Below are 26927 nucleotides of genomic sequence, written 5' to 3'. Positions count from 1 at the left end.
TGTATAGGTAATAGGGCGTTGCTGGTTGATTGATAACATGGAAGAGACAAGGAGTGTGATGGAGATGTATTCAGGAGAGTGTTGATGGGCTTCCCATTTGATTTGGATGTGGATGCAAAAACCAATGACTTTTGACTTGGGGAGCTGCTTTGTCTTGTCTTTTCTTGTCTTGTCTTTGCAGTCTCGGGTCGTTTTTTGATGGTCTTGGATGCTACACGATGGCTGACTGTTTCTGGCTGGGCTGCCTGGCTGGAACAAGACAGTCGCAGAGGAGGTTAATCAACAAGGTTGATGCTTTGTCTTGGCAGGGAAGCCTCATGGCGATGTTGTAGCGAGCTGTTTCTGAGCTTTGTTATTCAACATGATATCCCATGACATTTCTTGTTGCCCACGTGAATGATGTCGCGTTGGCTACTGTTGCGATCAACGGCTAGGGGAGCTGCTATATCGACGCGGTTGGTTCAGCTTGTCTGAGCTGAAGTGTGTCTCCCCACACCGAGGGATCGCCATGCATTTGGCATTGAATTCGCTCAAGCCACATTGACTCTGGTTGGGCTTCTTGCGTAGCATGCAGATCGAATCCCGCAGATTGGTTCTCTGGGGGCTTCTCCACCAAATGTCGTTGTGCCATGTTGCTCGCATTCATCGTATCTGACTTGGCCGTTTGAGTCTGCCTGGGAAGCGAGGGATACGGGCCATGAAACGAAAACATCCCACGTCATGCCTGGTTATTATTTTGTGCAAAGCCACTGGCAAAGATGAATCGGCCAGTAAGAGCGTTGCAATTTTCCGGAACGGCTTCAAGACAGTAAGGCGGATGGCGGTTGCTCAGCCGGGACAGGGCTGAATCACTTGCGCGTCCAGAGAATCTTCCGACCCTTGACAGCGGGGCTATGTAATTAGAAATTGGACTTATAAGACTATTGTACTTGAAGCCTGAAACTATATAAGTGATGGGCTCCTACATGGGATTAGATAGAGAAGCAAGGCAGTCAAGCCAACAGCATCACCATGAAGCCTCTTGCAACTCTAACACCCCTTGCACTCCCAGTCTTGGTCGGCGCCAAGGGAGAACCGACTTACACATCCCATTCTCTCCCTACAGCTGCTCTCGACTCAGGACCTGTCATCGGCCAGACCACCACTCTTCCAGCAGCGATTGCCCCCGTCAACAAGTTCCTGGGCATTCCCTATGCTGCTAAACCAGAGCGGTTTAGTCGACCCAAGAAACCTGAGCCTTGGACGGAACCGTTGAATGCTTCCGAGTTTGGGCCTTCATGTCCACAGTTGTTTGTTGACAACGGTGAGTGAATCACTGTTCTAGGTAAAGATGGAATCTGACTAGGTGACAGAACTCACTCCTGGGCTGGACATTCTCAAGGACTTTTTCGGCACCGGTTCTGAAGAGAGTGAAGATTGTCTCTTCATAAATGCATTTGCGCCAACGAGTCCTCAGCCTCCAGAGGGTCGTCCTGTTGTGCTGTTCATCCACGGAGGTGGCTGGCAGCAGGGGAACGGGCAGATTGACTTGAGTGGCTTCGCTGGGTATGAAGACATTGTTGCGTTTGCTTTCAACTATCGCACTAATGGTGAGTTTCGAGTGATTATACGCTAGACAAGTTCACTGATGGAGTGTCAGTCTTTGGATTTCCCAATTCCCCTGATGTGCCGACTGAAGACACCAACCTCGGTCTGTATGACCAGCAACTCGCTATCGAATGGGTTCAGGCCAATGCTCGTGCTTTCGGAGGCGATCCAAGCAAGGTAACTATCTGGGGCGAGTCAGCTGGTTCCATGTCGGTCGATATTCAACTCAACGCCTACGGCTCCAAGTCACCACCTCCTTTCCGCGGCGCAATGATGTTTTCAGGACAAATGTCGGTTGGACTTCTGGGAAGTACAGCCAATCCTGAGGACACGACCAATTGGGACTCTCTAGCCGCCGTGGTCGGATGCAATGACACAGAGAACCAGCTGCAATGTATGCGAGATGTCCCAGAGAAGGACCTCGTCAAAGCCATGAGCACAGCGCAGGTGGCGTTTCTCCCAGTGACTGATAACGTTACTCTTCCTAGTGGACGAGCTCAGAGATGGCGAGAGAGGGAAAATGTCAAGGTTCCGGTATTGATGGGCACGATTGCCGAAGAGGGACGGGCTCTGGTGAATCGGAACATCACCATGAAGACGTTTCTGGATGCGTATCTCGCTGAGCCATTGGCCACTAAGAAGCAGCAGGAGGCGATTCTCAAAGTATACAAAGCGGATCCCAAGCTGAAGAATGATTTTGACATTGCTGCGGCGATATATACCGACTTTTTCTGGCAGTGTGTAAGTGCTCATCATCTCACCTCTAACCAAACACTTCTAACAGATGTGACAGCCTCAAGGGATCCTGGCCAACATCTCAGCCTCGATCGACAACCCGACATGGCGCTTCTACTTCAACACATCCATAACAAGCCTATTTGGCGAAAAATACTCGTGGATGGGAAAATTCCACGGCTCCGATGTGGCTCTCCTCTTCAGCACCCCTACCTTTGAAGGCGAAGCAGGTGGAATACCTTTTACTCCTCAACTGTACACGTTTGCGAAGTACCTCCGTGGCGTAGCTGGCCAGTTCATCAGGAACCCAACAGCAGGACCGGGATGGCCGGGTGTCGGGTCCAAGTATGCGCCGTATGATGTTGTGAGCCTGGGTGGTGAGGGAGGTCTAGCGGGGGCTGCGGTTATTGATGAGACGGTTTTAGATGAGCGGTGTAGGCTGTATGAGGAGATTTATCCTGTTATTGAGAAGTATGTCTTGTCAGCCTAGGTATTCACATGCTACAATTGATAGAAGGTTGTTCTGATCATGCTGTTTTCACTCAGCTGTCACAACTCATTATGATAGCTCATTACTCTGTAAGATCCTTCCATGCATGTTCATGTAAAAGAGTATGCAAACTCGAGTTGAGTCTGACCTACGTCACTCTCGAACCAGGCAGTTCCCCACAAGCTTCTAGTTGGCTTCGACATATGCCGGCACCACGCCATCTACCGAGCCGGTTTCCTAAATAAGCGCGCAGCCAGGGGAAGCGATGAATCCACTTACACGATATTTCCATGTGCCTTTATACCGAGGTTTGAACTTGTTAAAGGCCATATCCAACTGCTAATGAATAAACTCTCGGTTCTTCAATTTCCACTAGTTAATCGCCTTGGCTCTCTCCTGCTACCTCCACGCGTTCCGCGCACAAAACCTTTAGGCTATTGGGCCATCTTGACGTCCCTGAGGACTTCCACGTATGCATTACCAGAAATTGCGAGTACAATTGTTGATTTTGAATTGTCCTCGGGGGCTCCGAAGTGATCAACAGGTTCGATGTAACTCATTGATACGAGTTCCGCTGTGGCTCCTATCTCGGCAGTCATACAAGCCACGAGGTCTACACAGTCTTCAAGCTGGTGGTTGACAAGGATATCGCCGCATGGGTCCAAACTACGGTGGCACATGGAAGGAGACTATTGAGATCCTACAAGGTACTCATTCTAAGGGGTTGGCAAAATGACATGCAGCAAAAGAAGGTTATCAGACGGGTATTCATCTTTATTTTATTCATTAACATGCTAATCTGTACAGCTCATTTCTCATAAAGATCTCAACATCTTAGATGCCTGTCAAAATGTTAGCAACTCATTCTCAAGCATACATGCAATTGCACTCACCAATGGCCTTGGCAAGAGCCTTGCCAACAGCATGGGCGGAAGCAGGGTTCTGTCCAGTAATGACCAGTCCATCAACAGCAAGCTTCTCACCCCAGTCCTCACCCTTGACGTAGTTTCCACCGACGCGCTTGATCTCATCCTCGAGGAGGGCTGGCATGGCGCTGGTCAGCTGCACAGCGTCCTCCTCGGAGTTGCTGAAGCCAGCGACCTCACGGCCCTGCAGGAGAGGCTTTCCGTCGATGGTGACGTTGACAAAGACGATGGGGCCGTGGCAGACGGCGGAAACGGGCTTGCCGGCCTTGTAGAACTCCTCGATGAGCTTGATCGAGGTCTCGTCCTTGACAAGGTCAAACATGGGGCCGTGACCACCAGGGTAGAAGATGGCGTCGAACTCGGACGCCTTGCCGAGGAACTCGCTCAGAGGCCGCGTGTTCTCCCAGAGAGACTTCTTCTCGTTGAGGAACTTGACAGACTCGGGGTCGTTCTCAAACATCTTGATGGACACCTCATCCAGGGGAGCCTTGCCGCCGGCGGGAGAAGCGACGACAATCTCAGCCTTGGGGTTGGACTCGTCCTCGCCGACGAGGTCGTAGTAGGGATGGGCAAACTCGGGCTAAGGAGGTGTGAGTTTTGTGTGACGTATAAAGCGGGGTGAAACTTACCAGATACCAGCCAGTGGGATTGCCATTGTCCATCTTATCGCGGGAGGTGAGAACGACGAGAACCTTGGGAGCCATTTTGATGAGATTGAGCTTTTGTTTTTTGTGTAGATGTAATGAATTGAGATGAAGGAAGACCTATGGATGTTTGATGATGCTGTTGATCTACGGACTGCCACACCTTTTATATAACCACCTGCATATCCTCCACCGCTTCATAAACTTTTTTCTCGTATCCTTGCAGGACTCGGGACAACTCTTTCACCCGGTCATGACAAACCATTGAGCAGTCTTGTAGAAAGCTGACGTCACACACGCGGGCGTAGCCGTCCCTTCTCGGCATGCAGCCCCGAAGGAGTCTCCGCTTCGTGGCGCCGGCTCTAAAGGGCCATCTTTCGCCGGGTGGGGGGCCTCGGCACGGCCGTGGCGGGGCCGGACTCGAGGTTGAGTTGAGCAGAGGCCATGTTGAATGTTCTAGTAACGTTAAGATGGCGATGGAGGTTTGTAAGCGGTGTAGGTGTTGAAGGCTTCTTGAGCTGAGATGAGACACTTAGCTGAGACGCTGTTTCACATTCTTGATGGCAAAGCATGCAGAGGCTGTCCTGGCTGTCTTTAGGCACACAGGTAAAGAAGACAGGGCAAATATTAGTTTTTGGCTCTGCTAGGGGTAGATAGAAGAAGCACAAGATAATCTAAAGAAGAGCCTAAAATTAGGATATCTCTTTATAAACTTTTCCATGATTCTTTACGAGTATATAGGCTTAAATCGCCGTTCTGGTGTGCCAGTATAAATACCTGTCAAAGTGCATCGAAGACATAGCATACTCTTATATAAGATAACTTCATACAGCCATCCGGTCACTAAATCATAGACTTTCACTCTTAAATATTAGTCATAAGCCCCAAACATTCTTTATCAAGACTCTATCCCTATGCGGCATTGCGAGATGGCTTACCCTATATTCCAACTTGACTACCTTAGGGACAGGGATCGTCTGTGACCTTGCGTTACCTTCAACCAACAAACTTGCCCGAGTAAACGACATACAAGGTGACTGTCAACAATTCACCTTCGGCTCTGCCTACTACCAATAAAGATGCCATCTATCCCTCATCTCAGCGCTCTCCCTCCAGAGCTTCTAAGCCATGTCGTATCCCTTTTGCCTCAAGACGCCCTGCTTCAAACGCGACTTGTCAACCATCACCTAAACTCCCTGGCTACACGCAGCGCATTTCACTCCATCCGCTTGGTAGCCTACGGCGACAGCTCCAGAAAGTTCAGAGCCCTGGCCGATTCACATCTTCGTGTCCATGTCCAAGATGTGACAGTCGACACCTGGCTCGGCCCTGACTTTAAATATCGAATGCACAATGTCTGGCAGCTGCCAGAAGATTTCGTCGATTGCTTCCCGTTCTTGTCCTGCTTTCGAAGTCTCAAACGTCTACACCTCAGATTCCACGAGGACTGTGCAGAATTTGGAGAAGGCGACGCTGATGAATCCAATGATGATCGATTTGAGATTCTCCTCAAGATATTCCGGTCCCTAGCAGGCAACTGGTCCAAGGAGAAGGAGAGAATCACCGAACTAGTTGGGGACCTGGCGGATTCTGTCTTTTATCCCGAGGAGAAGCTGCCACCAACCATAAACGGGCCTCCTATTCAGCTTTCCAGTCTGACCATTCGCAACTTGGGCGACAATCACGAGCCACGGGTTACTTCTTCAGAAGCCTTCAAGTTGGTTGTGGGCCCGGCAATTCGTGATCTCAGGCTTCACATCACGACTGAGACTGCAGGGGAAGAGAGAACCACTGAAAACGATTCCGTCGCCAAGTATATCTCGTTCGAGAATCTGCATACCACGTGGCTTAGCCCGGATATCGTCGCTGACCTTCACACACTCTCCCTCTACTGTCAAGAGCCGTGGGGTTTCAGCCCGAGGATGGACTTTCGCCGGCTTGGGAAAGGTAGAGGGCTGCCCAATCTCAAGGTTCTCGCTTTGGGAAATTACACCTTTAGTCACGAATGGCAGATTGATTGGTTTGGCTCGCTGAACCTGGAGAAGCTTTACCTGGACGACTGCGCTGTCCTGCATCAGTACGACTGTCGACCGGCGGACATGGATCGCGGTGAGACTATAATAGGACAGGACGACTTCGGCAACGATATATCTATTTCCAACGAAGGATACTATAAGTCGGTAAATGACGACGAAGAACCTAATGGACCTCGTGAGGCGATCGTCACGACACCCACCGCCTTGCGCTGGCACATGATACTCTCCCGCTGGCGAGAGACCATGACAAACCTACGAGTCTTCAAGATGGGAAGCGGCGACTGGTGGCGCCAGGCAGCGTTCAGGACTTTTGACTGCCCCGATCCAGAGACCCACGGGGAGGACATCTTTAGGTTCGGACTGGGTCTCTCGCAGGAGAGGTGTGACCAGCTGTTGTACAGGTACCGCACTTACGAATGGGTGGATTGGAGGGAGTGGGAAGAGGAGCACTGCAGTTATATTGCGCATATGGAGCAAGGGGGGGAGGAGTGGGATACTGATAAGGAGGGATTTGGTCTGTGGAGGATGGAGGATGGGTTGAGGGCTAGGGACGAGGAGGCGCTGGATCTCTTTGTTTCGACGGTGGAGGAGAGGGCAAGGAAGATTAGATGAGAGATGTACCGTCTATAGATATAGGGAGTCATGCATTTGAGAGTATTTTCGTTGCGACCGTTGATGGGTTGGAGGGCTTGCTTGTATGGCGGAGCTGCCTTGAGGCTGTCATCTAGCGGATATTGAGAGTTTACTGCATAGATGATATATATTAGATGGCGTGATATCAATTCAAGTGGGAGAGAGAAGCTTGGTTCCTTGGGGATACGGATATTGTCCTCGACTACCCTATTTACTGAGGAACGCAACACGTCAAACTCATCTCGTGGCACCTTGGACGAATTTCAATTCAAAGAAACACAACGGCGTTAATGAGACGAGTGCGGTATATTATTAGGATGACTTTTTTAAGTACAATGATCTAAGCATTTGATAGTATCTTTGATGGGATTGTTGGTAACTGCTGGGTAAGGGTTTGTTTGCAGGGGCTGAACTTGGGCTGCCGCTCTACGGATATGGGCAAGATACCATAAAAATCATAACAGCGATAGAAATAGTGGTGATTCAACTTGATTAAACGGCTAAATATTTCCATTGTGAAAGATTATGGTGTCGATCTTGTGTGCTGGAGCCCAAAGCAAGACAAGACATTCCATACATGCGGCCACTATTTGATGCAAGGCGAGATGCTCTTCTCACCTCGCTGTATCTTTAATAAATATCAAGTCAAAGAAATAGATGATGATCAAAATGAAACAGAAATTTGCAAATACTCCAAATGCGTCTTTTCCACTTCTTTGCCAATCCCCTGTCATGAGCGCGTGCCGTTGGCTTCATTCCTAATTGGGCACCCAGGCGGCTCCGATAATATCACGGGAACCATTTTCAACCTCACCACATGACACCCTCGTCTCACAAAGACTGTCTCCCTCTCGCTTCACCTCTTCTTCCTTCTTATCAAGATAAAAAACATCTACGCATGCAAAAAAAAAACAATTAGAAGCAAGCATCATGCCTTGGAAAGCACCCATCCACCACTTCTCCTATCGCTACCTCATCATCCCCCCAATCCTCCTCGCCCTAGCAACAATAATCGCCCTCTTCATCCACTCCGACGTCAACGCCGCTCTCCTCTGGTCGCAATGCCACTCACGCGCGCGTCTCCCAGGCCTCAGTCGCATCCCGGGAATCGGGACCCCTCTGTGCTACGTCGTGAGCTTCTTCCGCGCCGCGATGCACTCGGTCCGCAGCTCGGCCGTCATGGCCGTCGTGCTCGCGTTTGTGGGCGGTTTGTTGACCGTCAGCTCTGTTGAGGCGGCGAGGATATGTAATGCGCCGAATGTGCTTATTGCGTATCCTACGGGTCCGTGGCTTGTTTTTGATCTTGTGGGTGGTGCTGTTGTTTGGGAGCTTGTTATTATTCCGGCGTTTTTGCATCGCGCGAGGAAGGTCATTGCTGAGCAGGAGAGACGAGATGAGGATGGGGAATCTCGCGATGTCACGAGTCGCCATCTTCCTGACAGTGAACTCGTGGCTATTCCCGTCAGCGTCGCCCTCGGATATTTTCTGCCGTCTCTCTTCATGTTCTTCTTCACATCCCCGGTCTCTATCGGCATCTGGCTCTTCTTCCCCATCTACGTATCCCTCATCCGCCAGGCCACCCGCAAGATCGTCAACCTCGTCAAGAGAGCCGACCCCACCACCATTCATCTCGCGTCAAGCCGACTCTCGCTAATCTTTGTCTACGCCCTCCCCGTCATCTGCTCCATCCTGGCTCACATCCTCGTCATCTGGAGCCTCACACTTCCCGATGACCGCAAGGAGATGACAAAGTCGACCATTGTGTTTATCGAGGTGGACACCCAGTTCATCTTTTGGACTGTTCTGTACTGGATGCTCGTCGAGGTTGGATGGAGGGTTCCCTTGACTACGGCTGTCACGACCGTCTTGGTTGGTCCTGGTGCAGGAACTTGCATTGGTTGGATTTATCGAGAGAAGCTCATTCATGATCACGAGGAGGCGTCTGAGGAGAATGCTGAGCCTGCTGATGAAGAGACGCCTTTGTTGCAATAGCAAGGCAAACGTTAACCCACAAGATACACTATACAACTATAGAACGATATATCACGTTAATGCATCAATCATTTCTTTTACAAGTCTTGTTCAGTCGAGACGGTCGTCACGCTTTGTACAGCTCCCAGGCCTATTTCCCCAAATGGTACAGTACAGATATATGATACAGATTAGTCCCGCTTCAACGCCCTTCTTCAATCCTTTGGCAGCCTGGCCAATATCCGCTCCCTGACAACCTGTGACGCCACCACGGCCCCGTGCTGTAGCGTGATGGCCCCGATGATGGCCATGATGGCTCCGTTGAGCACCACCTCGAGACCCGAGGCCTTGAGTTTTCGCACCTGGAGTTGTTAGCCGGGTACAGTTTATACGGACTTGTCCACCTACCAATCGAGGCTTCCACCGCACAACGTCAATCAAGCCCACCTGTGCCGCCAGGTGGTACAACTTGTCCTTGCCGGCAACATCTCTCGGTCCCTCCATGGTCAAGTTGTCTAGCGACTGTAGCTGGGGGTGCTCAAACGGTGTGCGCTCGAACTCGTCGGGAACAACCGACCCGGGAATGGGGTCCTTGGCCACAATCGACTTGGTGGTCTCCATGATCAAGGTCATCCGGCCTAGCGGGACGTCAGCATGCCAATTGGTCTCTCCCGGCCTCAATTGCAAAGTATATGCCTACCCAGCAGCGCCAATCGGTCGTTGAACCCTCTCCTTCCCTGGTCGAAACTCTTGTGCGTGACGGCGAGCCACTTGAGCTCCTCGGGCAGAAGCTTGCTACCGCCCTGTCCCAGCAGGCGCTCGTACACCTCGTCCAGCTTCCTGGGGTCATTGTTGACGGTCCAGACCTTGTTGTGGGGATTCTTTGCAAAGTCGAGCTGCACGGGTGCCTTCATCCCAACGGGCGTCTGGCTCCATCTCGGGACTGGCTTCTGTGCTCCGGCGGCGGGCGTCTTGAACGATTCCGGGGTTGTGGTCGTCGAGTCGGTGGCGTAGGTGCGAAGGCAGGGCATGAGGGAGCGGGCGGCTTGTCTGCTCCGCGCGAGGCCGGAGCGGCAGGGTTGGAGGGCCATGGCGGGGGTGGGAATTGGGGGGAGGCTTCGTCGGATTTGCGCTGGATAGAGGCTTGCCATGCTTGAAGCTCATGGCGAACATTTTCTCAAGGTCACGTGTTGGGGCCGCTAACTTCCGTGTTCGGCGGCCCCACTCCGGCTTGGCTCCGCTGGGCCAGGAGTCTTCAACACCAAAAATGGTTGGTGATGATGGTATTTTTGGCATCACTTGGATGATGAATGTTTTTCTGTTCTTCCCATGGGTCTGTGTATTTAAATTGAGCTTTATGCTCTCCCTAATGGACTATTGGTGCTGTGACGACTCCTTATGGCAACTCACCTTCCACTTTCCAGTTCCTCCATTGATGCAGTCTCTCCTTCCTCAAGTTGGTGTTTCTATTTACCATCGCCTGTACTTCTCCAGCTCGTTTTCTTCTCCCTCACATCACCTCTCACACCACCTCACATCAACACCATTTACATCTACATCGTCTACACTGTCTCCTTGGTACACCGTCTTCTTGGTAACCCAATATGCCCATCACGGCAGAGCCTACACCTCCGGAAAGTCCTCACACAGGAGAGGCCTGCATCTCTTTTCAAGCCCCTGAACGTCCTAATCCGACACAAGATGAAATCTTTATGAACGATCCCCAATTTAGGCAGAGCCTCAGCGACTTCTCTCAGGCTGTTGCCTTTGAAAACGCTCGCGACAACGACGAGTCTCGCAAATCGACTCCTATTCCGGAAGAGGATGAGATGCTCCGGGACGAACTCCACCAGGCTGCGACCGTCAAAGAACTCGCTTCTATAGTTGCCTCATCCTACGCCGCGCGCGACGTCTACGAGTTGCACAAACCGTTCATCATCTGGAATCATCTCCTCGAGTTCCTAGGACCAGGTGGCGTCAACGATCTCCTGATGTGTGTCTACCTGGATGGCGAGTGCAGTTACTTCAACCCCGGCGATGGTACAAATCTTAGCCGTGCCTTGCAGACATGGGGAGACGGAAACTTTTTCGTGTCAGAGGCCAAAGTCCCTGCTGCGCATATCGTCGAGAGGATGCTGTCCCTCTTTCTTGGCATGGCCAATATCGTCAACCGATCCCTGGCTCAAATGTACTGTGCCAAATCATTTTGGGGACAAGTTCATGGGGGTGCACTCTTCAACATGTACCAGCGGGCAGGACTCCGGTCAATCTAGGAGCAAAATGACGCTGGCGACATTGAAACGAAGCGAGGCGTCTACCGCATCTGCTTTCTTGCCTGGATCGTCTGCCAGGCATGGGATCGTCGGCGCATAAATGATTATCGTCTTAGCCTTGGCCAACTATCGTTCGTTTCGATATCCGACCATGATGCGATCGAGGTCTATCAGCTCCTCTATCGACTTGGGTGTTGTCAAAGTATGGCAAATGATGATGGGCCGGTTGGGGAGATGGTCAGGATATTTCGTCTAGCACAAGACGCCCACCCATCTTCTCCGGATGAATCAATGCCTGAAGTTGCCGTCCTGGCCTGGATCAAACCGCATATGGCTACGAAGGGTCTCTTTGAGTCTGTCGAGAAGTGGTACAAGACGACAACGAACAGCGATATCCAACATGGACCAGGCAGCCATGCGTACCCAGTTTCGTGCGGATGCCCTTGGTGTGCATCCTGCACATGTCCAACGTGCAAGGAGTGTGTATTGAAGGAAACTGAATGGGCAAAAATCTGGTCCGTTTTGGTTGATGATGAGGATTCTAGTATTAGTGAGAATGAGTGAGGATGAGGCTGAGTTTGACACGTCCCGTCGATAATGAATTGATCCATGGAGTTTACCCACCAAATTCTGCACCTAGTGACCGACCCCTGTAATCTACTGGATCTCCAGACGGAAGCCCCTGAAACTAGGCCGCTAAACCCCGCCCCGCGCTGCTGCCCCAGCGACCATTACAGCGACCAACCACCTAAACAACTCTGGACCTGCATTTCATCTCAACCTCAAGCTCTTGACCCTGCGTCATCGTCAACTCCAACATGGCGTCTTTACAGCAAGTCGACGACGATCTCCAGAGTCGCCTGACCTCTGTTCTCCCTTCAGGCTACGACTTTTCCATCTACCACATCTCGACGCCTCCCACAAAGACCGAACCTCTTTACTCTCCTCCCCCGAACGAGCGCCCTGAACGAACCTACTGCGAGAATCACTTCCTAGCCGTGTCCATTGACGCACCCGCGCAAGCCTCCGAATCGAAAGACGCCGAAGCTGTGGATGAGCCCAAGAAGCAAGTTCTAGTTCTTGGCGTCGAGGTTTTTATCTACACGACTGCTCGATCGACGACCCTCTTCGTCTCTAAAGCTGACTCTACGGGGTACCTCAACCTGCTGGAGCTTCCCAAGGGAACTTCTAGTCCGATTAGGGAAATATGCGCTGCGTTTGTTGGATTTTTGATTGAGAAGCGGAGGAGAAAGGATATTCAGTTCGTTGTCAACTTGTTCGCCCGCGCGCAGGATCAATATCTCTTCCCTGGAAGTGTCGACTACAGTGGGAAGCATGTTCTGGACGATCGAGGGCTTATCAAGTGGTGGTGTCGTGTGCTGGACCCCCTTCTCGGTACAAAAACATGGAAGAGCGCAAGGGGATACATTGTCGTCCCGGGTCTGGAGACGTACGAGACTCGAGCCCTGACGCCCAGGAGCGCCGACTCTCGCTGGGAGTTTACGCATCCTCTGGAACGCATCTCGCACTACTCCAAGGAGTTTGACTGGGTTCCTCCAAGGTGTCTGATTCCTCACTTTCCGGATGATCCCAAGTCGAGGTTCTGGGATGAGCTTGAGGAGGAGGCTGCGAGCTCGCAGGCGATGAAGACGACGGGGAGCTGGAAGAGCGTCAAGACGTTGGATATGTTTTGGGAGATGATGGCGTATAGGCAAGAGTGCTCAAGTGGACGTATGACCGGCTTTATTTGGCTCGTCTTTGGCGATGAGGAAGAAGTTCAACCTCCCAAGTCGAACGAGTCGTCCCAGTCGACGCTTCCAGCACCAGAGACACCGAAGAAGCAGCGCATCGCTCAGATCACACCAAACACCACTCCGAGAAAGCTCTTCCCCTCAAAGACCGACGCCGAGGAAAAGGTCAAGCCGAAGAAGAAGGCCAAGAGAAAGACCCTAAAGGGTCCGGTTATTGCTCGACAACCTCGTATCAAGACCGAGAACCGCAATTACCTCCTCGACAAGCCTGCTACGACGGCTTATTACTCGTGGACGCCCGAAGGTCGGGGTGAGAGGATTGTGGATGAGAATGACTACAAACGCCTCGTAGAACTGCTGCTTCACCTGGACTTTGCAACCCTTAACAAGGCTGTGGGTAGCACCCGTCGCTGGGTCAGTGAGGTCGGCGGAAGAGCCAAATGGGGTGTCGTTGTCAAGGGCACACGGGAGCCCGTAAAGGTTGAAGCTGCTGGTGACAAGCAGGTCAACAATCTATCCGGTCTAGTCAAGAGGAAGAGAACGGATTCGACCACCGACGATGGACCCGGCAAGGTTAACGTCCTTGCAGCCGGATTGGTCAAGAAGAAGCCAAAGGAGGATGCTGGTGTTAATGTTCTTTCTGCTGGACTTGTGATGAAGAAGTCCAAGGAATGAAGATGTATTATTATTGTATTGGATCTGAGCGTTGGACAGGATACCACCCAGGGTATGGGATGAGCTTGGAGTTTGGATTGTATTGGCTAGGAAGCAAGGGCCTTGTTTGATGATATACATTATTCCGTTTCATTGATGCTCTTGGTAATAATGTGTTGGCCAACATCATAGTCAATCATGGCCAAGGGCCGCCTTGGGTGTCTCTCCTTACGCTTCAGTGAGGACCCCAAATAGTCGATTGAGACATTCCTAGCTCAGTTAACCAGAACGTCTTGAGGGAACCTACCCACTCTGTCGACGGCACTGTTCATGGCCACCACATCATCCCTTGAGTTGGGTTAAAAATGCAGTGCATTGCAATGGGCGGATCGAACACCACAGCCGTGCGATTTCTCGGTCGAGCCAGTCAGAAATGCAGCAAGGTAAGCCACGAAGCGAGCTATTGGTCTATTCATCATAGCCAACCCGTCCCTTGAGGTGGGTTAAAAGTGCAGTGAAAATCGCGATATCTGCCAGGCTAGCGTGTGTACGTAGTGGGTCTTGGGCAAGTTATATGAATGGACCAAGGCGGGAAGAAAGAAAAGAGACGTCGAAAAGGTAGTGGCTATTCGTCTAACCTGAAAGGATTGCCATTACCGTGGACAAAGAGCAGTCTTTCGAGCAACAACATTCCAAGGGATATCTATAAACCAGGGGGAACATCAAAGGATGTATCTCACCGATACCGAAGCGTCGTCTTGGATAGCTTGCCGCACGCTTAATATATTATTCAAGCAGAAAGTTAATGTACACCTACCTGGCAACCTGAGATCATCAACTTGAACAGCATCGGGAAGAGTCTGCCTCGTCTGCCAACCCCATCCTTTCAGCCAAATCTTTCCTTGAGGAGCGTTAAAATTGCAGTGAAGGTCCGATTCTCGAAAGATGGAAATACGCCCGCGAATGTATACTTGCGACCTATTGGTCTGTTAATTATAGTCAAATCGTCCCTTGAGTTGGGTTAAAAATGCAGTGAAGGGGTGGAGAAGAAGAGTGAGAGTATAAATCGCATGATCGAGGCAGGTCTGGTTGCCCAGCCTAGAAAGATTACCTTCATGGTGAGAAAAGAAAAATAGTTTTTGAAGTAAGAGGACTCTAATGTGGCCTCCTTTAACAACTCGAAGCAGATCAAAGGATGCATCTGGTTCCTATAAGTGCCCTCATAGATGGCTCGCTGCATACTTTGATATAAAATCGAAGCTGCTAGTTACTATACGCTTACCTGGTAACCTGAGAGGCTTCACTCGACCCGTATCAGAGAGGGTCTGCCTCCTTTGCCAACCGCGGTTAGTCGTGCTCCCCACGGCCAGATCGGCCCTTGGGGCGGGTTAAAATTGCAGTGAAGGACTGTCACAGAGGGAGACCTCACTCTGCAACAACTTAACCGAACCAGTGAGAGAAACAGCAAGGTAAGCCACGAATATATCCTTGGTTTAAAATTGCAGTGAAAGAGGCAGACCGACGAAGCTGTGCAACCGGCTGTGCCTCTTGGCATGAAGCCTCGTGTCGAGGCAGGTCTAGGCCTAGCCTGGAAAGATGACCTTCATGGTGGGCAAATAAACAGTCTTTGAAGTAAGAAGATTCCAAGTTAGTCGGTCCCCTTCAACAAGTCGATAGCTAGATAAACCATGGGAAGCTGGTCAAAAATCCTATCTAACTAATAGCTACGCGCCGTCTTAAATATCTCGCCGCATGCTATATTTTAATATCCCAGTAGGTAGTTATTATGCCTACCTGGCAACCTGAGATTCTGAACTCAAACCTTAGGGGGGCTATGTCCTTTGCCACACCCGGTCTGTGTTGGTCATCTTGGCCAAATCGTCCCCCGAGGGAGGTTAAAATAGCAGTGAAGCCGTGGCTATGGCAAAGGGCAATATGCACCAGTTCAACGAGCCAGTCAGAAACACGGAAAGGTGAGCCACTCCAAAAGGTATCCTTGCAAGCTACCTTCGTCTTAGCTTGTTCATCATCACCCAGCCATCCCTTGAGGTGGGTCAAAAATGCAGAGAAGGGTCTTTTTACACTTCTTCCTTGTCGAGGCAGAAAGAGGCAGTGCCTGTTTGCCTCGCCTCGAAAGATGGCCTTTATAGGTACTCCGTAGTAAAGAGGAGTCTCTCAAGCAAGAGGATTCCAAGGTGGCCTCCTTCAATAAGTCGACATCTGGGTAGTCAAACCATAGGACCTTAATCAGAGGTCATATCTAATTAGTAACTAAATGTCCTCTTACATATCTCATTATACACCCCAATATGACCTCCTGGTTTGCAATTAATACATGCCTGCCTGGAAACCTGATATCATCAACTCAACCCCCACCAGGGAGAGTCTGTCTTTGGCAACGCCGTCATCACGGCCAAGTCGTCCCTTGGGGGGGGGTTAAAATTGCAGTGAAGTCTGCGAACTCAAGAACGAGGCGCACCATGACGAACTAAAAAACCCCGGCTGAGCCAGTCAAAAACGCATCATTGGGGGCCACCTCTGATGAGATCCTTGCGAGATGCATTCTGGCCCCCAAGAGATCTGATGAGGGCGCATAGGCACAGTTTTCTCTGTAAAAGGTCTTGAACGAGACACATGTTGGTATGTCCATGTCCATTTCTTTTGAAGTCCATGTGAGAGGCCAAAGGCCCGAAGGAGGCAGGATCTAGTTGGGCAGCCCGAAAGATTGTCTTGGTGGTGTAGGGAGGAAGGTTGTAGGTCGATGTTGTTGAACAAGCCGATATGCAGGCAAACAAAGGGAAGCGGATATTTAACAAACTCACTTAGCTACCTATTCGACATACTCCCAAAGCTATCGATGCTAAGCAAACACTCATTATGATCCTTCCTATTGCATGGATGGAGTCACAGTTTGATAATAGGGGAAAGAGACACAATGTAAGATGGAGCGAATAAGGATCCTTGTTGGTCTTGTTTCAATCCTTACGCGAAGATCATGTTGGAATACTTGTCAAAGAGGTGGCTAGGTTGTTCTTGGGCAACTTGGTATAATGAGTTGACGGCTATACTATGTTGGGTGGCAAGCAATCCACGACCTGGGCTCACTCGATCCCTCGTCTCTTCCACTTGTAGGCAACCTTTGAGTAAACACACATATATCATTTTTGCTAAGAATGTTATACTTCATATATAGTTATTCCTAGATTCTACCCTTGTACCTCTTTTCCCGCCAATACACGGCCCAAAACGCCTACCTCAAACCTATCCAATGCCTCACTTCTTCAAAAACTGCAAATTCACAGGCGTAATCGCCTCACCCCCCGAAAGCACCGCCATGATGTTCCTCATGCTCAGCTCCTCAAACCCCTTGTGCGTGTCCACCGTTCCGCCCGCATTGTGGCACGTCAGCAGGACTCTCCCCTGACGGGCCAACTCCAGAAGACCAGAGTGCATCTTGGGTTCTGTGGCGTGCACGTCGAGGGCTGCGCTGGAGATGTGGTTGTCTTGCAGGGCTGTTGTTAGGGCGTCTTCGTCTACCAGGCTGCCGCGGGCGATGTTGACGAAGCGGGAGCCGCGCTTGAACAGTGGGAGGGTTTTGGCGTTTATCAGGGTTCCGTCTCCAGCAGGTGTGCAGAGTACGGCGCAATCTACTTTAGCTAGGAGACTAGCGAGCGTCTCGTGGTGTGTGGCTCTCAGGGGAGCTACAATGTGTGCTGGCTTGGGGAGTACGTCGTAGTAGTGAATGTCCATTCCGAAGCCGTGAAATGCGCGGGCTGCAATCTGCTGGCCAATGTTGCCAAAACCAATAAGTCCAAGAGCTTGGTCTCGTAGGTTATACGACTGCAGTGTTGCGTCGCGGTGGTTGATCTGAAAGGCCTCTTCGTCACCCGACATGGCAGCCGAGATGCACCAGGGGAGAACACGGAAAGTAGAAATGATGGCGGCAATGGCAAAGTCGGCTACTGCTTCGGCGGCTGCAAGACCAGAGTTGCAGTAGATGATTCCTTACACTCCCATCAGCCGTTGATCAAGTCACGGCTCATGTTTAACTCACCTCGCTCGCCTAGGAGCTTCGTGTCTGCCCAGTCAAACCCGGCACCTGCACTCGCAAACACCTTGACACTCTCGGGCAAAAGATCAATCAGCTCAGCATCCCAATTACCCATCTCACCCCCAGTACCCCAAAAGGGACGGAAAATAGCCTGAAAGTCCCCCCATCGACGCTCCTTGAGGGCCTTGATGAATGCCGGGCGCTGCCGCTCGTCGGCAGAGGGCCTCACGAGCTCGCACTGACCGATGAAGCGGATGTACGTGTCCGGGTTGTACTTGATGGGGTCACCGATGTGCAGGACCCGGGGCCTTGAGGTGGAAGAAGACACGGTGAGCTTGGTTTGGTAGGGTGAGCCGGGGTGGGAGAAGACGGGGACGGGAGGCGCTGGAGATGTGGCTCGCGGTGTAGAAGCCGGTACCGGCGTGTTTGTTGGTTCCGCCATGACGGGAGATGTGTAGGTTATATAGTGAGGAAGTAAGTGAGCGTAAGATCGGTGAGGCACAGCTATAGCAAGAGTTGAGAAAATTGAAAGATCAACTCCAGTTGCGGCAACAAGGACAAGAGCCGCAGACAAGGTGTCCAGCTCAGCGATGGGCCTCAAGTGGAGCGATGCTGCACAAAGACTCTCCACCTTGGTTGGGCACTCACTTGTTTCTCCAAACAAGTGACCCCCACGGCCCGGGCCCCGGGCGCCGGTCCCTTCAGCTCTGAGGCTTGTTTTGACGGCGGGACCCTTGTAGAGGGGACCGGGATAAGCGCCGGGTTTTATAGATGAGGTGTGTGTATGTTTAGTTGAGACTAGGCCAATTGTGTTGTTTAACTAGCTTAATAGTAGAGCTGATGGCCTCGAAATAGCATCAAAGATTCAATACAAGCACAACTCTCAAATATCCACCATCGTGCCAGCAACACAAAAGCGGGGAGCATCTTCCCCCCGCATGACCCGGCCCCGGACTTCTCTTAACCGGCCGCTGCCATCGTCCGGGGACCCCAAACACTTACGAACTGTATGCCGTCGTACAATAATCTCGTGTGGGGGAGGCAAGGGGACCTTCATCTGGGGGAAAGAAATTTCCTGTTGACGCCCGCTGCAGCTGACCGCTCCCCGCCTGGTGGTGTGACGTTGGGGGCGAGCATATATGTTAGAGCTCATCCGATAGGCTCAGAGGTTGAGGCACGGTCTTGGGATATCTGCCGTTCCTGAGAGTGTCGGCTGGGAAGGCGAATCGGCCGGTTTCTACCCTTGTTCGGACATGTGCTTTCTCCAATGCTTGCTTGACAACTTGGATAATGTCCGTGTCGCTTCCTTGGGGTCCAATGACGGAGACGCATACTGTCTGATACTCGGTTCTCCCACTAATACGGGACTCGTAGGGGACTTGGGTAACTACAACATCTACATCAGTACCATTCCAGTAATATTGACCAAACTATAACTTACAAGGAACTGCCAGATGCGGCACCCCCAAGATGGAAGCCAGGATCTCAGGCCCGACTCCCTCAGAGATGGTTGGTGGACTAAATCCCCCGTCAGCCAAGACACTGCAAACAAAAGCAATAACACATACGCCACAGCTTCATCCCGATGCTCAACCCGAGACGACTTGCCGCACGGGAGGACGAGGATAGCGTCGGCGTTGGGGGTCATGATGTTTTCGTGGAACCATTGCCGGTATATCTCGAGCCGTCTGAGGTTTTCTCGGTGTTCCGTCTCCGTTGTTGTTTTGCATTTATCCCTGGGTAATGGTGAGTTACGTTTGATGCTGAAAGGGGGTGGACGGACCAGAAGAATTGCGGCGTGGACTCGGCGAATGCTTCTTTTTGGGTCTTTTGCCGGTATTCGTGTCGAAACTCATCAAAAGCATGATAATACTCATAACACCATAACCAAAAAGGTGCCTAAAATGTTAGAATGTTGATATCCTCTAGAGCGAATACTCACATGTTTCATGTATGCCTGCATGTCCTCATCCGAGGCTTCATCCGGGGGGTTTTCTGCCCAGGCTGCACCAATATCGATGCTTTGAGCTTCGACCCCCAGAAGTTCCTCCAGGGTCGTCACGAAACCGTCGAGAGCTTCTTGTTGTGTCTCATAGACTGAGATGAGATCAACAGGATAGAGGACTCTCTTTGGAGACTTAGGTTCCTGGGGCTGCTGGTCAAGAGTTTTGGTCGTGATGTCAAGCAGATCCTCCAGACTCCTGCTCAATAACCTGGTTCTGTCCAAGCTGCGATTATCAGATAAGCCCAACAGCTTACATTGAGCACTTACTGAGAAGTTTTCCACATATTATCAGTGGAGATGTGGGATGTGGCAATCGAATAGATGCCTCCGTCGGGTACAATCATCCCATCTGTCACCGTCAGTCCCAGCTCTTTCAAGCATAAACAAACTCACTGTCAACACCAATACTATGCTGCAGCCATTCATAACCAATCGACGCAGCCGCAGCTCCAACAGAACTACCCTTCAGCCTCTCATATCCATCACCTCGTGCACTCCATGGAGCCTGCTCGTCAACCCACTCCACCCCAGTACCAAACTGCGACGTCTTGGTCTTTCCAACAAGAACAGCGCCGAGATCCAGCAGCTTTCGTGCGTACTCAGCCGTAGCATCTAAAGGATTCTTGTAGAGAGACTTCCATGCACGACTAGAGAATGTGGTATGAGTGCCTTTGAGAGAAATTGTGTCGCTGATGGAGATGCGAATACCAGAGAGGGGTTTCTGAGGAGAAGGCCGAGGATGGTAGAGACGCGACGGTACGGGTACTGCCTGCAAGTCACCTTGGAGAGATGATGATGTGAGAGGTTGGAATCTGGAACGCGTCAGCAAAATACAGACTCTATAGGTACAACATACTCATCGGGCTGGTAGAGGTCGTCGGGTATCACACCAAAAGCAAAGGCCCCAAACTCGTCGTCGTACAGCCGCCATGCCTGATGGAGGTTGGGCCCGTGTAAAAAGTATGGCCCAGATGGAAGTTCTGCCATATCTTCGAGTGCCGTTATCTGATCCAGATGGTAGACCGGTCGCCCAGTAATAGTCGTATTGACAACACCGTTGTCGCTGCCACCGGGCTTTTCCACGAGGATAGAGCCAAATTCTAAGTTGAATACGTCGTCATAAGATTCAAACAGCTGCAATATTCCTTCAAGGTCACCAAAAACCTCGTCGGTTGTGAGCAGAGTGATGGGAATGATGGCATCAGAGTTGATGGTTTCTTGGATGGATCCCTTGCACAGATCAGCATGATTTTCCGGAATTAGGCGCGAATTGTGTCAGCTATTCACCAGTTTCTGAGGATGAATTAGATACTGAAGCCCAGCGACGACACATATGGTGAAGGGCAACATCGTTGCCGCCTTTGGCTACCTAGGCAGCACACTGGTCATGAACGGTCAAGGGTAGGACTCGGAGCTATCTCGAAAGGGCATTTTCGTTATGAATTGGAGCAATCCACTTGTTAAATATCAAACAAGCACACGAGTACTAGAACAATAGCAGAAGTGGCGCAAATAAGCAGGGATGAGATGTGTTGTTGATGGAGGCAAGTTGTGAGACATGAGCGGGTAGCCCAGGAAACCATCAAGACGGGCTATCTATCCTGGGTTACTTACCAAGGGTCAAATATCGATGATATAGAATGCATTTGATAGCTGAAATTGGATTAGAGTACACCATAGTTTAGTCCGAGATTTGATTCGAAGTTCTCTTTAAATCCTTTCTTCGTTGAATGCATCAACTCAACTCCCACCCTCGGTGAGCTCGGTCAGTCTCGGTCAGCATTTCTTATCTTTGTGGGGTATCAAAATTTCCAATCCTCCGCCCCCACCAAACCCGAACAGTTAGTTACTGATTCAACATCACAACCTTTCAAACTCCCACACACGATCAAAATGGCCAAGAAGAGAGGTACGTTGACTTATATAGATAACTCGAAGGCCCATACTAACAGTTAGTTACCAGGACCCTCCGTTCACTCCCGCGCCGCCCGTCGCGCAACTTCCCCGAGCATCGACGCCGACAAGTCTCTAAAGGACGTCAAGCCTCCTCCTCGCAGCGCTCCTCACCGCCCCTCCGTCCTGGCTGCTCAGCACTCTGCCGGCGTTTCGAAAAAGTCCAAGCGCAAGACCGCCATGTCGGCCAAGGCTCGTCGACGCCACGAGAAGGGTCTCGAGATGGCGGAAGCTGTCATTGAGCGCACAAAGAGCAAGGTTGAGAAGAGCAAGGGAAGGGGGAGGAATATTCAGCTTAGGAGTAAGGCTTGGGAGGAGATTAACAAGGTTGCTGCTACTGAGGGGGAGGTCGAAGGGGATGAGGTCGAGAAGCGCAACGTGGCCGTCGAGTTGGATGAGGATATGGGTGGTGCTGACGAGGAGACCTTGACAGCTCCTGTGGTACCAGATGCTGCGCCGGCTGCAGTACCTCTCCCCGTGGACGACGACGAGATCCTATGAGTACAACGACATGCTATCACGACAGCTGGGACATGGGTTCTGGAGTTTAGGTGTGCAAAATGGGTTCCTCAAATATGGTCCTGGAACGACCTCATGAACTTTCTTTTCTTTCTATTTTTCAAGCTTATAGACTCATCATCTGGTAAGAGATACCCAGATATAGATACTAGTGATACAATCAAACTTGCAAGTTTCACTCACAAATTCCTCTCCCATCCCAATTCATACAGTCCAAGAAGCCTATTTGGCCTTGCCTTCAACATACAATCGTAGTGTCCGTCCCACGTCTCCGCTCTGAGCCTTGTACTCCCTCGCACCAACTTCCTCAATCCCCTTCTTCAGTTTGGTCAGCACGTCAGCTGCAGCCGCCTCGTCGACTCTCTTCTGTGACTTCTTCTTGTACCCGAGGATGATCTCGACCTTCATCCCTTTGCTGAGAAACTGCTCTAGCTGTCGCAGCTTGGTCGACAGGTCGTGCTCTCCGATACCCCAGCTGAGCTCGAGCTCCTTGCTCTTTGCGGTAGTCTGCTTAGACACGCGTGCTCTCTCTTTCTTCTCGCGCAGACGCTCGTACTCCTCCTTCTTGTTGACCACCTTGCACACGGCGTACTGCACGGGCTTGTTCTCCTTTTTGTCGGCGGGGACGTAGGGCTGAATCATGCGGAGCGACTCGGAGGGGTCGATGCGGCTCATGACGTGCCGCGTGAGCAGGGGCCCGTCAAAGTTTCCATTGTCAAAGACCATGATCTTGGGGTCCGTGATCTCAAAGTCCTGCGGGAGACGGTCGCGACCAGACTTGACAAAGTCCTGCTGGGTCATGTACCGACGGTCGAAGCCTCGCTCATCGGGGTCGACGATTGTGGGCTCGGAGGCGGCGCGCACAGCTTTCAATTGAGTAGGAGAAGCTGAGAAGAGGCGGTTCTGACGGATTGGCGAGAGTGTAGCTCCAGCTGCTGGGAGGAGCTGGCGGGTGAGGGCTTCATGCGGGGAGACAAAGACCCGGTAGAGAGCTCTGCGGGAGCTCTGAAGGCACGAGAAGCTGCTCATGATTACGGCAGCACTTTGACGTGCAAGGAGTGTGATTGTATAGTCGAAAAAGAGTGTGTATCTCTGGCAATGGCCTTGTTCAAGAGACCGATCACGGAGTGTACCAAGACTGACTGATGCTCGCCCTCGTCTTGGATTGGAGATGCACTGGGCGGTTGGATTCGGCAGAAACGTCACTGCGGGGCACACCAGACACAACAGCCAATCATTTGCGTCAAAGCTCACGAGACCCTTCAATCTGAGCTCTTACAGACATGTCAAATCTCAACACCAAACCGGCCGAGTCGCATACCCTCGCGACCCCGTGTAAATGGCTTCATAGCTAATACACGAATTCATCACATAAAGGGCCCCCGTCGGGGCATCCTCCCCAATGGCCTTTCACTTTGCGCGCCGTCCGGTGCGTGCGACGGTATCCTTTGTCAAGGCAGCCTGTCTCGTCCACCTCGGCATCACCTACGGCTACACCATCAGTCCAGCCCAAGGTCCCTCTATGCTTCCAACCTTCACCGTTGATGGCGATTGGATTCTATGCGATCATACCCGTCGCTATGGTCGTGGAGTCTCTGTCGGAGATCTTGTTGTCTACCGGATTCCCGTCTTTACCAACCAATGGGGTGTTAAACGAGTAACGGGCATGCCGGGCGACTACGTCTCAGTAGGGACACCGGGAGATCCAGGTGAAGAGTTGATGATTCAGGTACTTTCAACTTCTCCTATAAAGCCTCTTCACTGCTAACTTTTCCAGGTCCCAGAAGGCCACTGCTGGATCACAGGAGATAATCTCCCTGCTTCTCGAGACTCGAGGCATTTCGGCCCCTTGCCTCTAGCTCTCGTCGCTGGCACCACCATCGCCAAGGTCCTGCCATGGAACGAGCGGAAATGGATAAAGAACGGTCTTGAGACCCCTCCAGATTTAGACTAAACCTCAAACTACTTCTCATCATCTCCCTATCATCTAGAATCCATGTATAATAATGCAAGTCATCTTCTTATCTGGGTATAGAAACTTGTCTCCCTCTGTCTAATTACAACTGCTCTCCACCCTCCATCCCTCGCTTCCACGTCGTCTTCCTCCCCAATCACTGATCCTGCGGAGCCATATCCGCCACATACGCGTCGTCAAAAGTACAAAGAGAATAAAAGCCCTGTCCCTCCTGCTTCTGTCCCATCACCCTCCCACCCTTCCCTACATCGTGTCCGTCAAACACCGTGGTTGGACGTGGTAAAGAAACAGACTGATAAAACAAGCCCGGTAAATGGGTCATGCCAACCCTATAAAGAAACGATCCGCCCCCGAGAACCAAACATCATTCTTGAAGGTACAAGACGCCGTACACCGTTCCGTCCCGCCGTGCCTTGCTGAACCTTCCGTAAACGCTTTCGCTTTTGACATGAGAAAAGAAACATCTACCTCCACGACCACACATCAGCCTTCGATATGCGCCTTGGACATGCTCTGTCCCAGAAGCTCCAGGCAGCGCTGGGCCAGGTTGACGACTTCGCCCTCGTCCTCATCCTCGAATTCGTCGCTGGGCTCGATCTGACGGTTTGCAATGTTTCGAATGTGCTCGATGATATCCTCGGCCTTACCGATGAGCCCAATCAAAGTCTTGTCCTCAGATTCGAACAGCTGGAGCAGAGTCCAGACAGCAATGTGCTGGAAAGTCGCGTCACCGGACTGAAGGAACCGGCAGAGGTATCCATGAATTCCGCCCTGAGGCTCCGTCCAGTTCTGCACAAAGATGGAGTAATCACCAACTACTATTGTTAGTCATCGTCAAAAATGGCATGTTGTTACTAACCTTTAGAGGAGAGGTTGCCTAGCGCAGCAGCGCTGTTGCCTTGAACCTCGATGCTCGGCGAGTGCGTCAGCGGAATCAGAACAGCGCACACTCCCAGATTCAGCAGATGAGACTTGAGGTCATCACTAAGGGCAAGGACTGCAATAGCAGCCGTCATCTCAGACTGAACAGTAACCGGGACATCCAGAACCAGCTGTTTGCACTTTTGCACAGCACCAGCATCCAAAACGAGTGCCTTGTTGCGATCAGAGCTAGCAGCCAAGTTTCGGAGAGTCGAGATAGCGTGACACTGAATCTCTTCGTTGTCGGTTGATCCAAGAAGATCGACGAGGGGCTTGAGGAAGTTGGTTTCGATAATAGGAGATTCGTTCATAGGGTGGATCGAGATATTTCGTATACAGGCGACAGCGGAGAGAATGAGCGGCAGATAAGAGGATTGTAGGAGACGGAGGAGCGGGTGCAGACCGTTGGCTCGGACAATATCAAGCTGGTATTTTTCGTCCGAGGCAAGGTTTCGAAGAGCAAGGGCGGCCTGACACTGGACCTTGGGGGATGTTGAGTCCATAAGGTTGACCAATGACTGAACCAGCTTGGGCTCAGTCTGCGCCAGCTTCCGTCGGTTGCTTGCGTCAACAGCAATGTTGCTGAGAGCTGTTGTACAGTAGTACTGGACATCAACGTCGGGCGAGGAGAGAAGCTGAACCAGCACTGGGATAGCTCCAGCGTTGACCAACTGTTGTCGGTTCTCGTCTACGTTCGTTAGCAACACCCCTTCACTCAGGCATTACAACATACCCGAATGTGTCATGTTGAGGAGAGCGCCTGTCGCGTTCCGCTGAACTCGCATATCCCGGGACTTGGCCAACCTCGTCAACGGACCCAGAGCGCCGGAGCGGGCAATCTTGGCCTTGTTCTCCTCGTGGGTAGCCAGATTCGTGATACATCCCACAGCATTGCACTGGACCTCGACATTGGGAGACATCATCTGGCGAATCAACGGAGTCAAACCACCGCGTTGTACAATGAGAACCTTGTTCTCGGCTACAGCACATGTCAGTTGCTGAAAGGTCGGTCAGCTTAGAAACATACTGTCTACGGCCAGGTTCCCTAGGGCGGCACTGGCTGCTCGTTGGACTTCGATATCGGGGCTCTGGAGGAGGAAGAGAATTGGTTCGAGGGTATCGCGGTCGACCTCACGAACATCTAGAACGGCATCAGTATACTGCACGTGGCAAGTCGTCACTGAGCATCAGTCTCGACGACCATCCACATACCTCGTTCGGTGATCTCGGCGAATGTCAAGCTGGCACTACGTTGAAGGTCGATGTTTTCAGAAAAGACCAAGGTACTCAAGGCACGAAGGGGTTCGCCGGAGAAGAAGTCGGTCTCGCCGCGCTGGCATCGAGTCAGTATGGCATCGATAGAATGAATGGTGGGTATGTACGTTTTCGAGGTACTGAAGCAGGTCGGCCACAGCCTCCCGCTCACTGTCGGCAAGGACGGGTTCGTAAAGGCCATCGCGGGACCGTCCTAGGCAGCTGTCAGACAGACGTCGTCATGGGACGTGATGGAGCATACCTCCGCAGCAAGACGAGCTGCAGATACCCATGGCCTCGACAAAGGGCACAAAACCTCTAGTATCGTCACTCGGTAGGTCTCGATGTCGGCAAGGGCAACGACGTCAGGTAGCTATCGAAGCTATGGAGAATCGCTGATGATGCAGTTGTTGACGAAGTGAGATGCCACTGTCGGAAATAACGTCACGGCAACGCGGACCCAGACGGGATTCGAATACGACGATCGGGGGGCTCGGTTGGCGGGTTGAAGAAGGATCCGGAGGCAGAGGCCCCAAGTCGGAGAGGAGG

The 26927-nt window shown here is 51.5% G+C and overlaps 13 protein-coding genes across 13 annotated transcripts; 7 read left to right on the top strand and 6 right to left on the bottom strand.

Annotated features, from left to right (window-relative positions):
* Nucleotides 1–1011: 1011 nt before the first annotated feature.
* Nucleotides 1012–2812, top strand: NCS57_00997100 (Carboxylic ester hydrolase; the record flags this gene model as incomplete). Its single annotated transcript, XM_053059729.1, has 4 exons — nucleotides 1012–1303; nucleotides 1353–1589; nucleotides 1640–2328; nucleotides 2381–2812. The coding sequence occupies 4 exons, from the start codon at nucleotides 1012–1014 to the stop codon at nucleotides 2810–2812; spliced, it is 1650 nt and encodes a 549-aa protein (XP_052910123.1).
* Nucleotides 2813–3646: 834 nt separating this feature from the next.
* NCS57_00997000 (DJ-1 protein-PfpI domain-containing protein) lies at nucleotides 3647–4442 on the bottom strand (the record flags this gene model as incomplete). The annotated part of the gene is made up of 3 exons (XM_053059728.1): nucleotides 3647–3654; nucleotides 3706–4318; nucleotides 4368–4442. The coding sequence occupies 3 exons, from the start codon at nucleotides 4440–4442 to the stop codon at nucleotides 3647–3649; spliced, it is 696 nt and encodes a 231-aa protein (XP_052910122.1).
* A 1019-nt stretch (nucleotides 4443–5461) lies between these two features.
* NCS57_00996900 (F-box domain-containing protein) lies at nucleotides 5462–7030 on the top strand (the record flags this gene model as incomplete). The annotated part of the gene is made up of 1 exon (XM_053059727.1): nucleotides 5462–7030. One exon carries the CDS (start codon nucleotides 5462–5464, stop codon nucleotides 7028–7030), a length of 1569 nt encoding a protein of 522 aa, XP_052910121.1.
* A 951-nt stretch (nucleotides 7031–7981) lies between these two features.
* NCS57_00996800 (uncharacterized protein) lies at nucleotides 7982–9043 on the top strand (the record flags this gene model as incomplete). Its single annotated transcript, XM_053059726.1, has 1 exon — nucleotides 7982–9043. One exon carries the CDS (start codon nucleotides 7982–7984, stop codon nucleotides 9041–9043), a length of 1062 nt encoding a protein of 353 aa, XP_052910120.1.
* A 194-nt stretch (nucleotides 9044–9237) lies between these two features.
* NCS57_00996700 (RNase III domain-containing protein) lies at nucleotides 9238–10173 on the bottom strand (the record flags this gene model as incomplete). Its single annotated transcript, XM_053059725.1, has 3 exons — nucleotides 9238–9384; nucleotides 9431–9660; nucleotides 9723–10173. 3 exons carry the CDS (start codon nucleotides 10171–10173, stop codon nucleotides 9238–9240), a joined length of 828 nt encoding a protein of 275 aa, XP_052910119.1.
* Nucleotides 10174–10626: 453 nt separating this feature from the next.
* On the top strand, nucleotides 10627–11295 carry NCS57_00996600 (uncharacterized protein; the record flags this gene model as incomplete). The annotated part of the gene is made up of 1 exon (XM_053059724.1): nucleotides 10627–11295. One exon carries the CDS (start codon nucleotides 10627–10629, stop codon nucleotides 11293–11295), a length of 669 nt encoding a protein of 222 aa, XP_052910118.1.
* Nucleotides 11296–12113: 818 nt separating this feature from the next.
* NCS57_00996500 (Histone acetyltransferase) lies at nucleotides 12114–13721 on the top strand (the record flags this gene model as incomplete). The annotated part of the gene is made up of 1 exon (XM_053059723.1): nucleotides 12114–13721. The coding sequence occupies one exon, from the start codon at nucleotides 12114–12116 to the stop codon at nucleotides 13719–13721; it is 1608 nt and encodes a 535-aa protein (XP_052910117.1).
* A 3252-nt stretch (nucleotides 13722–16973) lies between these two features.
* Nucleotides 16974–18442, bottom strand: NCS57_00996400 (uncharacterized protein; the record flags this gene model as incomplete). The annotated part of the gene is made up of 2 exons (XM_053059722.1): nucleotides 17755–18442; nucleotides 16974–17704 (listed from the first exon to the last, which is right to left on the bottom strand). Exons 1-2 carry the CDS (start codon nucleotides 18191–18193, stop codon nucleotides 16974–16976), a joined length of 1170 nt encoding a protein of 389 aa, XP_052910116.1. The 5' UTR covers nucleotides 18194–18442.
* Nucleotides 18443–18893: 451 nt separating this feature from the next.
* NCS57_00996300 (Amidase domain-containing protein) lies at nucleotides 18894–21106 on the bottom strand (the record flags this gene model as incomplete). Its single annotated transcript, XM_053059721.1, has 9 exons — nucleotides 18894–19138; nucleotides 19193–19269; nucleotides 19320–19487; nucleotides 19535–19650; nucleotides 19694–19979; nucleotides 20024–20105; nucleotides 20150–20568; nucleotides 20613–20986; nucleotides 21044–21106. The coding sequence occupies 9 exons, from the start codon at nucleotides 21104–21106 to the stop codon at nucleotides 18894–18896; spliced, it is 1830 nt and encodes a 609-aa protein (XP_052910115.1).
* A 543-nt stretch (nucleotides 21107–21649) lies between these two features.
* Nucleotides 21650–22210, top strand: NCS57_00996200 (uncharacterized protein; the record flags this gene model as incomplete). The annotated part of the gene is made up of 2 exons (XM_053059720.1): nucleotides 21650–21665; nucleotides 21720–22210. 2 exons carry the CDS (start codon nucleotides 21650–21652, stop codon nucleotides 22208–22210), a joined length of 507 nt encoding a protein of 168 aa, XP_052910114.1.
* Nucleotides 22211–22450: 240 nt separating this feature from the next.
* Nucleotides 22451–23377, bottom strand: NCS57_00996100 (IF3-C domain-containing protein; the record flags this gene model as incomplete). The annotated part of the gene is made up of 1 exon (XM_053059719.1): nucleotides 22451–23377. Exon 1 carries the CDS (start codon nucleotides 23255–23257, stop codon nucleotides 22451–22453), a length of 807 nt encoding a protein of 268 aa, XP_052910113.1. The 5' UTR covers nucleotides 23258–23377.
* Nucleotides 23378–23630: 253 nt separating this feature from the next.
* Nucleotides 23631–24182, top strand: NCS57_00996000 (Mitochondrial inner membrane protease subunit; the record flags this gene model as incomplete). Its single annotated transcript, XM_053059718.1, has 2 exons — nucleotides 23631–23957; nucleotides 24006–24182. 2 exons carry the CDS (start codon nucleotides 23631–23633, stop codon nucleotides 24180–24182), a joined length of 504 nt encoding a protein of 167 aa, XP_052910112.1.
* A 504-nt stretch (nucleotides 24183–24686) lies between these two features.
* NCS57_00995900 (Vacuolar protein 8) lies at nucleotides 24687–26671 on the bottom strand (the record flags this gene model as incomplete). Its single annotated transcript, XM_053059717.1, has 7 exons — nucleotides 24687–25018; nucleotides 25063–25812; nucleotides 25858–26103; nucleotides 26152–26265; nucleotides 26337–26457; nucleotides 26507–26592; nucleotides 26641–26671. The coding sequence occupies 7 exons, from the start codon at nucleotides 26669–26671 to the stop codon at nucleotides 24687–24689; spliced, it is 1680 nt and encodes a 559-aa protein (XP_052910111.1).
* Between the last annotated feature and the right edge of the window lie 256 nt (nucleotides 26672–26927).

This window comes from Fusarium keratoplasticum, chromosome 8 (assembly GCF_025433545.1).
Source record: "Fusarium keratoplasticum isolate Fu6.1 chromosome 8, whole genome shotgun sequence".
NCBI classification, from domain to species: Eukaryota; Fungi; Ascomycota; class Sordariomycetes; order Hypocreales; family Nectriaceae; genus Fusarium; species Fusarium keratoplasticum.
Note: the sequence above shows the minus strand (reverse complement) of the source record. Positions and strands in the feature narration are given on the sequence as shown.